Source organism: Dendrobium catenatum, unplaced genomic scaffold (assembly GCF_001605985.2).
Source record: "Dendrobium catenatum unplaced genomic scaffold, ASM160598v2 original_scaffold_153000, whole genome shotgun sequence".
NCBI classification, from domain to species: domain Eukaryota; kingdom Viridiplantae; phylum Streptophyta; class Magnoliopsida; order Asparagales; family Orchidaceae; genus Dendrobium; species Dendrobium catenatum.
Window position 1 is genome coordinate 16,839 of NW_021471428.1, and position 14,205 is coordinate 31,043.

Consider the following 14,205-nt stretch of genomic DNA (forward strand, 5'->3'; position numbering starts at 1 on the left):
TCAAATCATCAACTTACCTGAGTATGGAGAAGTTCATTACTTGACTCAGTAAAACTATTAGTTTCTTCAGTACCCATCAAGGTCAGCACATAATCAAGTAGCTGGTCTCTTCGCTTTAGTGGGAAGCAAATGCCCATCTCAGAAGCATTAATGACCGCACGCCCTACAAAAAAATACATCTACACAGATTACAAGGTGGAAAGCGAAGACCTAGAAATATTTTTAGAGAAATCAAAGAATGTCACAAACAGAAGATAAATTCCTTGAGTAAAGGTGTGCTGGTGATAAAAGAAGTGCTCTATTTATAAGGAAGATCAATTCAAGGTTGTTTCTTATTGCAACAAGAGCCCCCTGAAATTAAAAGTGACTAGAGAATTTTTCACTGCACAAGTAGGTGCAGTTAATACCTTGTGTGGATGGTGATAAAGATTCATAAAGGCTGACCCAAAATAGTAGGGCTAAAGCTAATTAGGATGACGAATCATGGCAGTTTTTTGCTTTTCTCGAATATGGGAAATCATGCTGTCCAATCAAAATTTTCATATATATATATATATATACTTGGCATTAATTTTCAATTAAAAGTTGCAATGGTATTTTGGCAAAGATGATGATGATATAATTTGTATTTTGTCAAAAGTTCACTTAAAATTGTACTTGTTTGTTTCTGACAATCGTGTTCCATGTACTTTCAAATATTATCCCAGCCCCTGATAGTTTAATCAGCATCATATTCTGCCAACCAATAGGATGTACTAGTTTGCAAAAGACTAAGGATATACTAAGCAATTAATGTGATGATTTTAAGTCAAGAATGCTTGAAGATCATTAATATATATTAAGACTTAAAAGATAGATAGATAAGATAAGTTTAAGTACCCTCGATTCGTTGTTAACAAGATGAACATGGAAGAGGATAAAAAATTTACTATCAAAGTTGAGTGGTAAAAATAGAGAACTTATCAGCATTATTAACAGCAGAATATCATTAAGAATTAAAAGGCTAATTTAAAAGATTGGCCATGTTTTATGAATTTAACTATTTGGAAATAATTAAATCATTAATACCCATGCAGAATAAAGATATGAGTGAAACAATAGAAAATAAGGTAGTGAAAAATTTCTTGGATTTGGCCATACACAAAAATAAGGAAAATGCATTAATAAGACAAGGATATCGAATTATTGACGAAAATATATATATAGAGAGAGAGAGAACAAAAAAATAGCATGTTTAAATAAGAACTAAATATCAATAAGCTGAAATAAACAACAGAATACAAGCATATCTGATAGCCCAATTCATACAGTTAATCACGCAAAGGAATGTCGTCCAAGGATTTGCTTAGCAGCTTGACGTGGACATTGGAGCTAGTAAGTCATGTATATCAATTTGGAATTTAGGAAATTAAAGTTCAAATATGTACACTTGCAGTTAATATTCCTAAGAAACATAAAGTGGTCTGACAAAATTCAGGAAACTATCATGTTCAAATATAAAAACAACACACACAAAATACAGTGCAAAAGTATGTAACATGATTCTAGCTCAAAAAAGTACCAAGCAGCTCAATTGCTGTGATGACTGCCTGCTTTGATGTAGGATGTTGCACATGAAGAAGACGTGAGAGCATGTTGGTACCCTGCAAGAAAAAGTATACGAAATTACTGACTTAACGATTTGAATTTACAACACATAAAAAGAGAAACATCAAGCCATATGGTTATCAACATTGTCTGTTTAAATGGATTACTCATGCAAATCAAAGAATAATAATCTTCGCATCAAATAATTCTAAGTGTTAGTTCTTCTGTTCAGTGATTACTGGTAGAAATTCCAACACTTCCAAGAAAATGTTACAAAAAGTTTCCAAGATAATCCTCAAATTATCAATAGTATATACAGGAGTGGTCTCACCTCAGCATGAAGACCACCTTTATATCTGCAAAGCTGCTTAAAGTATTTCGTGTCTCATCAGTCGGTGATTTTGTCCTATGTCCAACTCTCTCATTTTTACACATTAAATGATTTAACTTTTTTTGTAGAATTTAAATTATGGAGGTCAACATTAGAGACTAAAGGTTTTCGCTTGAGTAGATCTAAAACGGAATATATGAAGTATAATTTTAGTAGTAATAGACCTAGTGAGGGGATTGTGACTTTGGGCGATCAAGTCATTAATAAGAGTACACGTTTTAGATATCTTGGATCTATTGTTCAGAGTGATGGTGAAATAGATGGGGATATTATCAGTAGAATTCAAGTTGGATGGTTGAAGTGGAGGAATGCATCGAATTTGACCTTTAATAGGACACAATGGAGAAAAAAGATTCATGTAGCCGACCCCACATAGTGGGACAAAGGCTTGATGTTGTTGTTGATGTTTAATTAATTAATAGTTAATTGTGATATTAATATATAAATCTTAAAAAAAATAATTATAATTTATAACATGTTAACAAAAAAGTGCGCGACATTTGCGCATTGCAGCATTGCCCATACATTGCGCATATAGCGCGCTATTTTGATGTGCCGCACCATTTTGATGCGTCCTGCCGCCAAATAGAAAGCCCCATATGTGCGCGGCTCCTTGCAGTACACCATGGCACATGTCATTTTGCGACATTGACATGCATGCCTACTAGCCCCCTCTACTTGATTCCTTTAACCTGAGCCTTGTACTTCTCATGCCTAGCTTTCCTTGTGTATCCTATCCCCCCTTGCTTGGCCATATCACAGCTCTCCTCGATGCGCCAACCACATCATTTTCTCTCTCAAACCTACCTACCTTCCCTCTAAGTCGTCAAACCCAGACACCGAAACCCCCAAGCGAGCCCCTCCTTTACTTTTCAAACCCATTGATGAGGACATAAGTCAGAGATTTCGACATGTGTATCATCGACGTAGTCGTGGATCGACGGCTACGACTCAGAGTCTATATTTTTTATGTATTTTATGTTTTATGTTTTATGTTGCATTTAAGTTTTTCACATTTTACCCATATGGGGAGTTGAGTCTATGTTGTAGCCCGAGGGCACTTTAGTCTTTTCTGTTTCTTTCATTTGGGCCTATTTATAGGAGGCCTCTTGCATTGTAATGGATGATGATTATTGAGTAAAATTTCAGATTTTTCTTTGTCTTAAGTTGTGAGATCTTGAGTGGAGAGAACCCTAGGAGAGGGATATGCAATACCCGATAGCCGCAGGTGGATTCCGGGCTCTCGGTTAGTCTTTTGATTTATCTACTTCCTACTCCTCTTTCTCCTCACTACCGCCAATATTCCCCTTATTTTCCCCATATCCGAACCCCTCCCAAAGCCCATCCCGCCGGCCTCCAATAGATCCCCTAGCCGCCAGCCTCCTATCAAAACCGGCGGCCACCCACCATCCCGCCGCCCTTTCCCCCAAACCCAAACTCGCCGGCTCCCCTTTGGCTCTATTTTGTATTTCAAATTCAAAAAGGGACTTCATTACCTTCCTAAAATAAGCTCAAGACATTTAGGAAAGTTTCCAATTTGGATTTCAATCAAGTTTTCAAATTCAAATACCTTTCAAAGGCTTGGACTTAAATTAGGAAACTTGCCTATTGAATAAAATCTGAAATATATTTCAGATTTGATCTAGATCCAATAATTAATCATTGGGGCCCACCTAATTAAAACAAAATCTCCCTCTCCCCACTCTATATGGCCGGCCCCCTTTAGCCTCTTCCCCTCTCTCCAATTAGCATTTAATTAACCCCTTAATGCTCACAAAAACTGCCGCCCCCTTGCCTTGTTGGACAAAATTTGAAATTCAAATAATCTCTTCCCCCACCTTTGGAAATCTGAATTTAATTTAGATTCCTAAATCCTACCCCTTCCCGCCTCTACCAAACCCTAGCCCCTCCCCTCCCTTTCCTCAAGCCGGACCAACATCATCCCCCTCCACCCACCACCTCCTCTCCCTCTTCTCCCCATTTGTGCTCCCTCATCTCTCCCGACAAACATGCATGGCGGATACGGAAATTGATCACGGGCTTATTCTCAATTCTCAATCCTCAAGGGGAAATTGATGTCATCCGATCACCATTCTTTGATCCCGGATTCGAATATGAATGCACCGTCAAGGAATACGTTGATCGTATCCTCCCGCACTTAGCGGATGGCATCGACGAATAAAAACCTATTGAAGAGTGGAAGATCACCGGACGACCACCCATTTCTCCAACTCCGATTCCTTCCCCGACGATTAGTACCCTCGGCATCGCATGTCTTCTAGTGGCGTCTCTAAGTTTGCTCGCAACATTCTCCCGCTAAGCCCATCACCCTCAAGAGTGTGAGTGAGAGATCCTAAGGTGAATGATCTAATTATTAAATTGTGGATTTTGTTAACTTACCATTTGCTTTACTCGTTTATTTGTTATTGTTATTTTGCAAAGTATCCTAGTAATTTCAATTGTAATCGATTGCCAATACTTAGTCTTTCATGGAATTTCCTAAAATCTAACTTGAAGAAGCATCCGTTTTTATTTAGCCAAGAAAAGTTCATATTTTACTAATTTCTTAAAGCAATTCTTGTTCATCTTCATTGTGTCACATCACCAATCCACCGACCTGCTCAGGACACCTCCCATCTCAATAAACTGTCGTCAAGCTTCCCCAACAGCCTTCTCTTCATTTTTCAATCTCCCTCCCTTCTCTAACTATAATGCTCACCCTTTCTATCTCTAATATATCTCCCTTCTCACTAAAAAATAGAGAGAAAAACTCCTCTTCACTTACCCCAATCCCTTTCTCTCTCTAAACAAAGAGAGAACACCTCCCAAAAAAATGAAATCCCTCTCCCTTCACATTTCTTATTCTTCTCGTACTCTCTCTCCACTTCATCATCTCCCTCTACTCTCTTTCTCCCTTTTCTCTAAACAAAAAAAAGCAAAAGAGGAGAGAGAGAGAGAAGAAAAATAAAAAGAGAGCATTTAGGTTTAATACTCGCCCTCGCAGATCCTCTTGTAACCTCATCATTGTTGTTGACTCTTCGCACGCATGTATAAAAATTGCAACTATCAAAACTCCCAAAATCCCGAGTGTTACACGCATGGCGTGACACGCAAAACATGTGAGACTTTTTCAGTATACAGTTGAGGAACTCGCAGGACACGCTCACAACACAGTGGATAATCCCTATACATATTTTTCTTAACATGGTGGAAAAAAATTATAATGTTGGGGAAGTTTTCTCATGCAAGTAACCCATACACCCCTTTCTGGCATGGTGAGTTTTGAAGATTCCAGCTCCAATGTATTTGGATATCAACCATACATGAATCTCAAGAAAAAGTTTGCGAGCCCAAAGTCCCTTTAGATGGCCTTTATATAGGGAGATGCTACGAAAAAGTTGAAAACTCTTGTTTAGAAAACTACGTATTTACTTTACCAAGATTTGCAATCATTTTAAAATTTAGAGAACCCTTTAAAAAAATCAGATTTGCTTGCATGTGGCTAACAAACGTACTAAATAGTCATACAAAAAGTATGATAATGTTACGTGGGCTAAGAATAATTTGAACTAAAAATTCTCTCACTTTGAAAAGAATGCAATTATTGTACGAAGTATTGCAATCACTTATAAATTTACAAACCCCTTTTTAAAAATTTATTTTCTTCTATATGTGCTTTGAAAAATGTGCTAAATGAAAGTCCAAGAATACTACACGGACTAAAAATGTGACGAAATTTGAATTTACTCTAAGAACCATGTAACTCTTTTTAAAAAACAAGTAGCTATTTTTAGAATTCATACTCCCTTTCAAGTATTTAAGCACTCATTTTAGTATGATCTCAAGCAAGCTATTTTACCTGTAAAGCAAAATTAATCCCAAATTTCAAATATGATCCTCCTCGAAGATTGTTATATAAACTATTTAAAATCAACCATAGGAGAATCATTTTTCTAAATCAAAATTGCATTGCTTGCTCAAATAAGCCAATTTTTTTAAAATAAAATCAAAATGATCATGTATATAGCCCATATGTGTCATATGTAGAAACCTTCACATAAAAATCAGATAACAAAAAAATTTGCATTGTGAGTCAACATTTGCATACCAACATATTCAGGCATTTTGGTTTAAATGGTCAAGCTGTAAGTCATATCTTCTAAATAAAAACAACCTTCCCTATCCTGCATATGCATTAAGACCGAATTTCATAGTTTTGAAAGAATTTAGATAGGTTAACTTGTAGTCCTTTCCAAACAAGATTATAAATCAAGAGTCGGACAAGTTTAGCTCTAGGTGGAGTTCTATGTTTGTAAGTCTCTTGAATTTTGGTTGATATAGGTTGAAGTTACTACCTAACGGTGGTTCTAACCTTAGATTTAGGAATTGAGACCGATGTTCTTTTCTGTTACATCGTAAGCCCTCACCATTCTAAACATTTCCTCTAATCCATGCTGGAATATAAGCTCAAACTTTCTAAACCAAATTAATCAACTTTAATTAAAACTAATTTCAAAAATGTAAAGCTCGATATAAGATACTTTGAGCACACATGAGTTTCTCATAATCAAGTGCTCTTACATCTTCCTTATTTGGCTTGCATTCTAAAGTTGATTTTAAGTTAATCTAATCCCTCTTGAAATTTCCCAAAGACCAAATCTTTGATAAGAATTTTTAAGAATCAAACCATGTAAAATTGTTAGCTAATATATTGTTTAAATAACGTAAACCACTATTTTAATCAAAAGTGTTTCTAAGTGACAAATGCTTAGGATATAATTAACCATAAGGGATTGTCCTCATGGGAAACATGTATCCCAGAATAAAATAAACCCTGCTTGATCAAATATATCAAGTAAGTGAAAACCTCTGATGAAATGTAAACATATAAATTTTGTTATTAAGTCCATAGTAAAATAATGTTTTTATCATTTGAGGCATATATTTTTGATGTCGTGTTTAATCACAAAATATTCCCGTCCGTTGAGGATGACAAAATTCCACCAAAATTAGCTTTGAGGCTAATGGTTGAGTGGGAATCCTTAGAGCTTTGAGGTTGAAGGAAATATGATAGAACATATAGTTTTTGGGCTAAGGATTAGGAGGCTCTCTTTAGCTTTTGAGCCAAATAAAAAGTAAGTTAACACTTGGCCTTTGAACTAAGGTTAAGAGGAATTCCTATAGCTTTAGAGCCATGGAAGGGAAGCAAGATGTTCAACCAATACCTTTGGAGTCCGTAGAAAAGGAGTGATTCATAGTTTTGGGGCTGCAAATTAAGAAACGGTCATTAAATTTTCTATTCAATGTTGCATGGTTATCTGGCTATTTTGGGTCCATTGAATGATTGTGGATTAAGAAACCTCAAAATCATCAAAGTCAGCAAATTTTAACTAGTCAAGAGAAGATAAATTTTGAAGTGTAACAAAGGAGCATTTACATTGAGAATAACCTATCCAGGTCCATTAAATTCCTTGCAGAGCATGCAGGAAAAAGAATGTCCACAAGGACATTTAAAAAGTGTGCATAGCCTTTACAAGTGGTTTATGAATTTTTTTTTGGGCAAGAACAAACAGAGTACAAAACAAAGGATGAGTTCTTTGAAAGAAGCGTGTGGAATCAAATACATAATAATTACTTGTGTGACCTCCTCATCAGTCATCATTTCTATCAGGTCGCACTTGCCGTAAGTAAGAAGCTCTTGCACTCTCAATCCATATCCACCAGTATTCATCCTCCACATGCTATAAATGACAAAAAATCATCCAACCATCCTTAATTCCATCATAGGTAGAGAAGCAGCAGTGAGTGATGCGGACATCGGCACGAAAATCTGGCGCATCTATCATCCACCAGTATTCATCCTCCACATGCTATAAATGACAAAAAATCATCCAACCATCCTTAATTCCATCATAGGTAGAGAAGCAGCAGTGAGTGATGCGGACATCGGCACGAAAATCTGGCGCATCTATCACAGGAGGCGTCGTAAATCGACGGCTCTGATTTAAGTGTCATTTATGAATTATTTTCTGCATTTTAGTTTCTATTTTATGTTATTTCCTGTTTTACCCCTAGGTTAATTTATTTGAGTGTTGTAGCCCGAGGGGCAATTTTGTAATTTTTATTTTTCTCATTTTTTGGTCATATATATGGCCTTTATCTATTGTAATAGGGGGTGAATTGATATGAAAATTTTTGTGTTCCACACTTTGTTCTTGGGAGAGAATGAGAGTGAGATTCCTATGGGAAGGAATCAAAGTTGTCACAGCCGCAGGATGGGTCGGGCTCGTGAGTTGAAGTCCCTTGGAGAAGGGCAACCATCACCCGTCAGCCTTCGGAAGAGTCGAAGGCTTGCGGTTTTGATTTTCTACCTTTCGTTTTATCTTTGTTTTGATTTCTTCCTTCTTCCCTCTTCCCATCGTTGTTTTCATTTTCTTCCTCCTCCCTTCTCAACCCCTCGGCCAAACCTCCATACCAAGCTCCACAAATTCCCCCATAGCCGCCCCGGCCACCTTCACCCGATCCCCACCCTCTTGGTCGCCGGCCATCTTCCCCACCACTCCACCCGCCGACCCCTTTTGAGCTTTGAATTTGAAATTCAAAGCTCTCATGAGTTTTTTGATACTTTCCTAATTTAGCTCCTTAAATTTGAGGTCTTCAAAATTAATTAGATTTCAATTTGAATTTGATTCAAATTGGCTTAATTAATACCCTCTTATTAGGAAACTTCCTAGCTTAAAAAAAAAAAAAAACTGAAATATTTTTCAAATTTTTATTTAAAGCCAGCAGTTTTTTTTTTTTCTCACTGATTTTGGGGAATTTAAACCTCTTGCATGCTGGCCAGATTTCTGGAATTAATCCCGTGATTAATTCCCTCCTCATCCTCAATCCCGTCAGCTGGGAAACAGGAGCCTCAATCCAATTCAATCCCGTGAGCTTCTTCACGTAACAGCTTAGGAATTTAATTTTATTTCCTAATTTACCTCTCAGCTCACCGCTTCCCCAGCTGTTTCAGATTTCATTAATTCCTACAGGAATTAATTGGAAAACCTCCAAACCCATTATTCTACATTGAAATTCAAATTAGAGCCGAAGTTTCCTCAGCCTTAATTCCTTTTCTAAATCCCCAAATCATTTCACTGATTTCGGGATTTGAATTCCATTAACTTCTCTATTGTCTCGTCGTTCCCCCTTTTCTCCAAAACCTGGGATTGGAATTTCCTTTCCAGAACCTGTGAAGGAATTTTCTCCTCAGCTTTTCCTCTCCATTTTATTAACTCCTGCTGGCCGAAATCTTCCGAAGCCTCTCACATTAATTCTCTTCATTTTTAAGACTGCAGCTTGCTGTCCACTTTCTCTCAGATTTTGAATAAAAACCTGAAGCTAATTCCAGAATTCTAGAAGGGTATTTGGGAGCTTGCAACCTCTCTCCCACCAAGAGAAAATCTGAGATTCTTCTCATTTTGGGCAAAGAAATCAGAATTTATTTCAGATTTTGGAGAGGAGATCCTCTTCGTAGCAAAGCCGGCGTTCCCGTTCTACATCAGTGAGACTATTAATGGCTTCTGGAAAGCTACCAATATGCTATCCTCACACCATTTACCTAGCCTCCAAAGACAAGTAATTTAATACCCATCACCAACCAATAACTGACGCCCTCCAACAAAAGCCCCTCATTTACAGATAAGATATAAGTATGCGGGCAACAACTGCCATGGAGATTAACATGATGGATGGGGATAATGACAACATGATTTGGGGATCAACTATCAGAGTAAATGTCAGTTTGGATTTATTCACCTCTCAGTAATTTTACAAGATCAATCTAATGCCTATTAGGTATTCCCACGCTAACCGAGCTTTCAGAATCCCAAATGATAATTAAAAACTATGATTTACTCATAGAAGCTCTAAAAATTATCTTCCCATCCTCCAAGGATCAACCTTACAAAATTCAATGAGTAAATCAAATGTTTACCTAGTATTCACTAGCATACTTAATGGCAAGATTGTAAAAATTGGACCGGAGATAGAAAACAGAAAAGAAAGAGGTTATAGGTTCAATGGTTTGACCGGGATTGAACCCGGGTCGAACTAGATTAGCGTAACAAATATTAAAAATATTTAAATGATAAGATAACAATGTAATAATTATAGAAATAATATAATTTAAGGCTTAAAATAAATAAATTCATACATAAATAATATATATATAATTTTTAAATTTAAATATAAATAATTATTAATTTTTGTTATATATTTAAATATTTTAAAGTTTAATATCCCAATTTATTGATTTTAATTCATATTTAATAAAAATTTAGTTCATATATAAATATAATAATTTAATATAAATAATTACTAATTTTATGTTATATATTTAGATATAAATTTACACCAATAAATTATATTATAAAATTTACTTTATAATATTATATTTAAAAATTCATACTAAATTATTTATAATTAAAAATAAATAAATAATTAGTTTTTATATTATATAATTAAACCACTAAATAAATAATATTAAATATTATTAACTAAAAAATTATTATTTATATTACCAAATTAATTAAAACTTATGTTTTAAAATATGTGGTTTATATTATTAACATGGGATCTTCACTTTAATTCTTTATTTTCACATCATCTGGACACTTTAGGTTAGAATTGTCAATAATTTTATATAGCTTTTTGTGAATTGAATGAGCAAAGAAATCGCATGGATGTAATGTCATGTGAGTAAGCATTGTTGGAGCTTATTTAAAAATTGATTATTATAACACATCTAAAATTATTTCAAATTTAAATTTAATAATTTAATTTAATTTATTAAATTTATTTTAAAAAAATTAATTATAAAAAATATATAATTATTAAACATTCTTAAAATCTAGGATCGGTTCACCGATTTGGTAGTCGTATTATCAGTTCCAACCAGTTTTAGGAGGCTCATTACAAAGCCAGTTTTAGAAAAAATTCGAACCAGCTAGCCAACCGATTCTCAGTTGAACCGATCGAACCAATCAGTTCGATCCAATTTTCAAAATAATTCTTAATTGGTCTACTCTTGTGAGTAGAATAGGTTTGCATTGGAAAAAAACAATCTTTAAGAAGACCAATTCTAGTTCTAAAAAAGAATCCCATTAAATACCATAATTGCAAAAATAAAATAAAATAAAAAAGAGAACATGAATTTTATCAGGTGTGCAATTAAAACGTTGGCCTTCCGATAACCCATTTAGGAGAGTAGATGTATTAGATTTGACCTATGTTAAGAAAATAGAGGTAGACCTAAAAGGCTTGGTTATAAAGTATTAGAATGACCTTTTTTTTAATTATATTTGAATAAGAGTTTGACTCTTAATAGAAGAAAATTGAAAAAAAGGATGCATGTTGCCAACCCACAGTGGGATAAAGGCTTGATGATGTTGTTTTTATTGTTGTTGTGCAAATAATCCATATGAATTATTCTCTTATAAATCCTTGTAGATGCCAAGTGTAGATGCCAAGTGAATCACAACGTATGTATCTTAAACGGTCAAATATAAATTTTCAGCAACATAAAGACTTGTTACAATGATTATTTTGGGTTGCACCGCATATGAAACAAGCAAATAACTTGAAAACCTCTTTCCTTGTGAAACTGCATTAACTAAAACTCGGTTATATATTTTTTACGTAATTGAGCGCACAAATGTTGCTACTTAATCTATTAAAAGAAATGTATAATTAACATGAGATCCATGAACGGCATATGCCAGTCCTATGATACCAAAAAGCTCTCGCGGATCTTCTTAAAAATGAATAAAAATCTCATGGCTAAATGTAACAGAAAGAATGGAAGATCTAGGAAAGGTGTGCAATGCATGGAGAATTAGGCACAAGAAAAAGAAAAATGATACCACAAGTGCATCAATCCTAGCTTCTATGACTGTTGACGGAGCATATCTTGCAGCATATCCATACATCAATGCTAGTGCAGCATGTATATCGTCAGCATCTTCAACCTTAGCCCTATTGGAAAAGAATGAAAATAGCCTGCACGAAATCGAATTACCAATACATGAGCCCTGCTCATAAAAAGATAAATCAAACAGAAGCAATCACGTAACATATGAGCCAACAACAGCTCACATTAAAATGAAGCAGTATGATCACTTAAACAAAATAACACAGTTGACTCGTCACTTCTGCCAATTTTACAGATTCTTGGAAAGCATAGTTAATGAATACCTACTGCTACCAAGAAATGCAGTGCCATTCCATCCCCATAATTCTAGCTCTACATGTACAAGATCTAAGAGTAAATTCCTGCAAAGTATGTAAACACCTAAAGTCTTTTTGGGGCCAGCCAGAAAACAAAAAATCACAAACCCACATCCAACTTCAGTTATACCACAACAGGACAATAGAAATCAGCAATCTAGCACAAAAGTAGTGGCACACAAATGTAATATTCAAAATATCGATATTGTTTTGAGTTTAAATTAATTTTAAATTGTGTCTGAAGTAAGAATTTGCTTTAACATGCTAATTCTATTATTTACATTGTCTACAAATAAAAGAGATTTTGGGGTGACAGTAATGAGATAGTCAATTTGAGGGTTAATCACAACGTTGTCGATTTGAGGCAAGTATGAAATTTTAATGTCAAAGAGAAATTTTATTAAAATTCTAATTTCAGAAAGGAACTTGATTACAAACTAAATTTTATCAGTTGTCTTTTATATGAAAGTGTAAAAGGATATGTTACATGGGTTTATTTCATTATCTGCCTTTAATACGAAAGTTTAAACATCCAATATTAAAAATTTAATTTGTTTCAATTTAAAAGTGCACCTTTATAAAGTTATAAGAGGAAAATTTGATGTATACCTCTAGATGTTTGAACAAAAAATATAATGGAATTAGTTTTAGAAAGATCATGTATATGGATATGATGGTAATGTGATAACCTATACAAGTAGGGCGACAAAGGCAAACCTATCCGTACCAGTTAAAATATGTATGATGACTTGTACAGGTAGGGAAACAAAGGCTGGCCCATATGGAGGCAAAGGGTCCTCTACACGTAGCCTAAAAGCTCACGGTAGCCAAGAAACAATTCGATTACACTTGATCGAATTGAAATGCAAATATCTTTATTCGGTAACCTCAACACTAAGAATGCATCTATGTAGTCCATTTTGTGGAACGAACAATGGTCAATTGACTTTGATGCTTGCAATGTGTTTCAAAAGGGGCTTACGCAAAGTTGCATCCGTTGGCCTTTATTCTTATCTTGTTTGACTGTGATGGATTGCGGAGTATGCACAAAGGTCAAAAATGATAATCCCGAGAGGAAAATTAAAACTAATGATCGAACAAATTACAACACCCAATAAATAATTAGATTGGCTAACTCAAATGGAGTATTTTTAGATTTCATTGGATAGTTATCATATGACTAATCTTGCTAAAATACTACTGAGGATATTCCTAAATATACTTAGATGAATTTACTAATACAAGAATACATAAATAGAATGGAAGTGATCAAACTCAGCATTAATCTTCACAACTATGTCATGAACATTAGAACTTAGAAGAGAAGCTCGAGATCCAAAGTTCAATTCTCTGTTTGACATCTTTGAGTAAACAGAAAAGAATGAATATATAATCCATCTTGACATGAATGCTCCAAGCACTAGCCCTCACAACATGTAACCTAGGGAGAAAAGACCAATAATTCTAGAACTTATAATATATATATATATATATATATATATATATATATATATATATAGAAATCATTCTAAAAAAATTACTTATTTGAACTTTTTCTTACTTTTTTTTAGAATTTTGAACTTATTAGGAGTTTATATGTACATTTATAGGATGTTTCCCTAACTATAAAAGCCCATTGAGGATTTCTTAGTGATGTCTTGGAGTTATACTGGTATTTGACTACCTCGCTTGTTTTGCTGCTTACTATTGTTGAATTCCAAGATGATTCCCTAATCGCTAGCCAATGGTTCCCTTACTTTAGATCCGCAGCTGAATCCACTATTTCTTCAATAGTTATCCTGTTGTTTCTTGCATTCAGTTCTTTATTGCTGCTGGAATGTCAAATCAGCACCAAATTCCCTGCTTTGTGGTCATTCCCTGATATGATATGATGCTTATCCCAAATTTCGTAGCTACTTCATAACGATCAATTCTTCCCTATTTTTGTTATAAGAGAT

At 34.6% G+C, this 14,205-nt stretch overlaps 1 protein-coding gene across 3 annotated transcripts in view; it reads right to left on the reverse strand.

Moving 5' to 3' along the window:
• LOC110098101 (protein SHOOT GRAVITROPISM 6) overlaps nt 1–14,205 on the reverse strand; it is a gene marked incomplete at its 3' end in the record, with an annotated part of 98,186 nt that overhangs the window by 14,431 nt on the left and 69,550 nt on the right. For all 3 annotated transcript variants that reach the window (XM_028692243.1, XM_028692244.1, XM_028692242.1), the window contains 3 exon segments: nt 18–163; nt 1,562–1,643; nt 11,884–12,019. In XM_028692243.1, the coding sequence (XP_028548076.1) occupies nt 18–163; nt 1,562–1,643; nt 11,884–12,019 (364 nt within the window).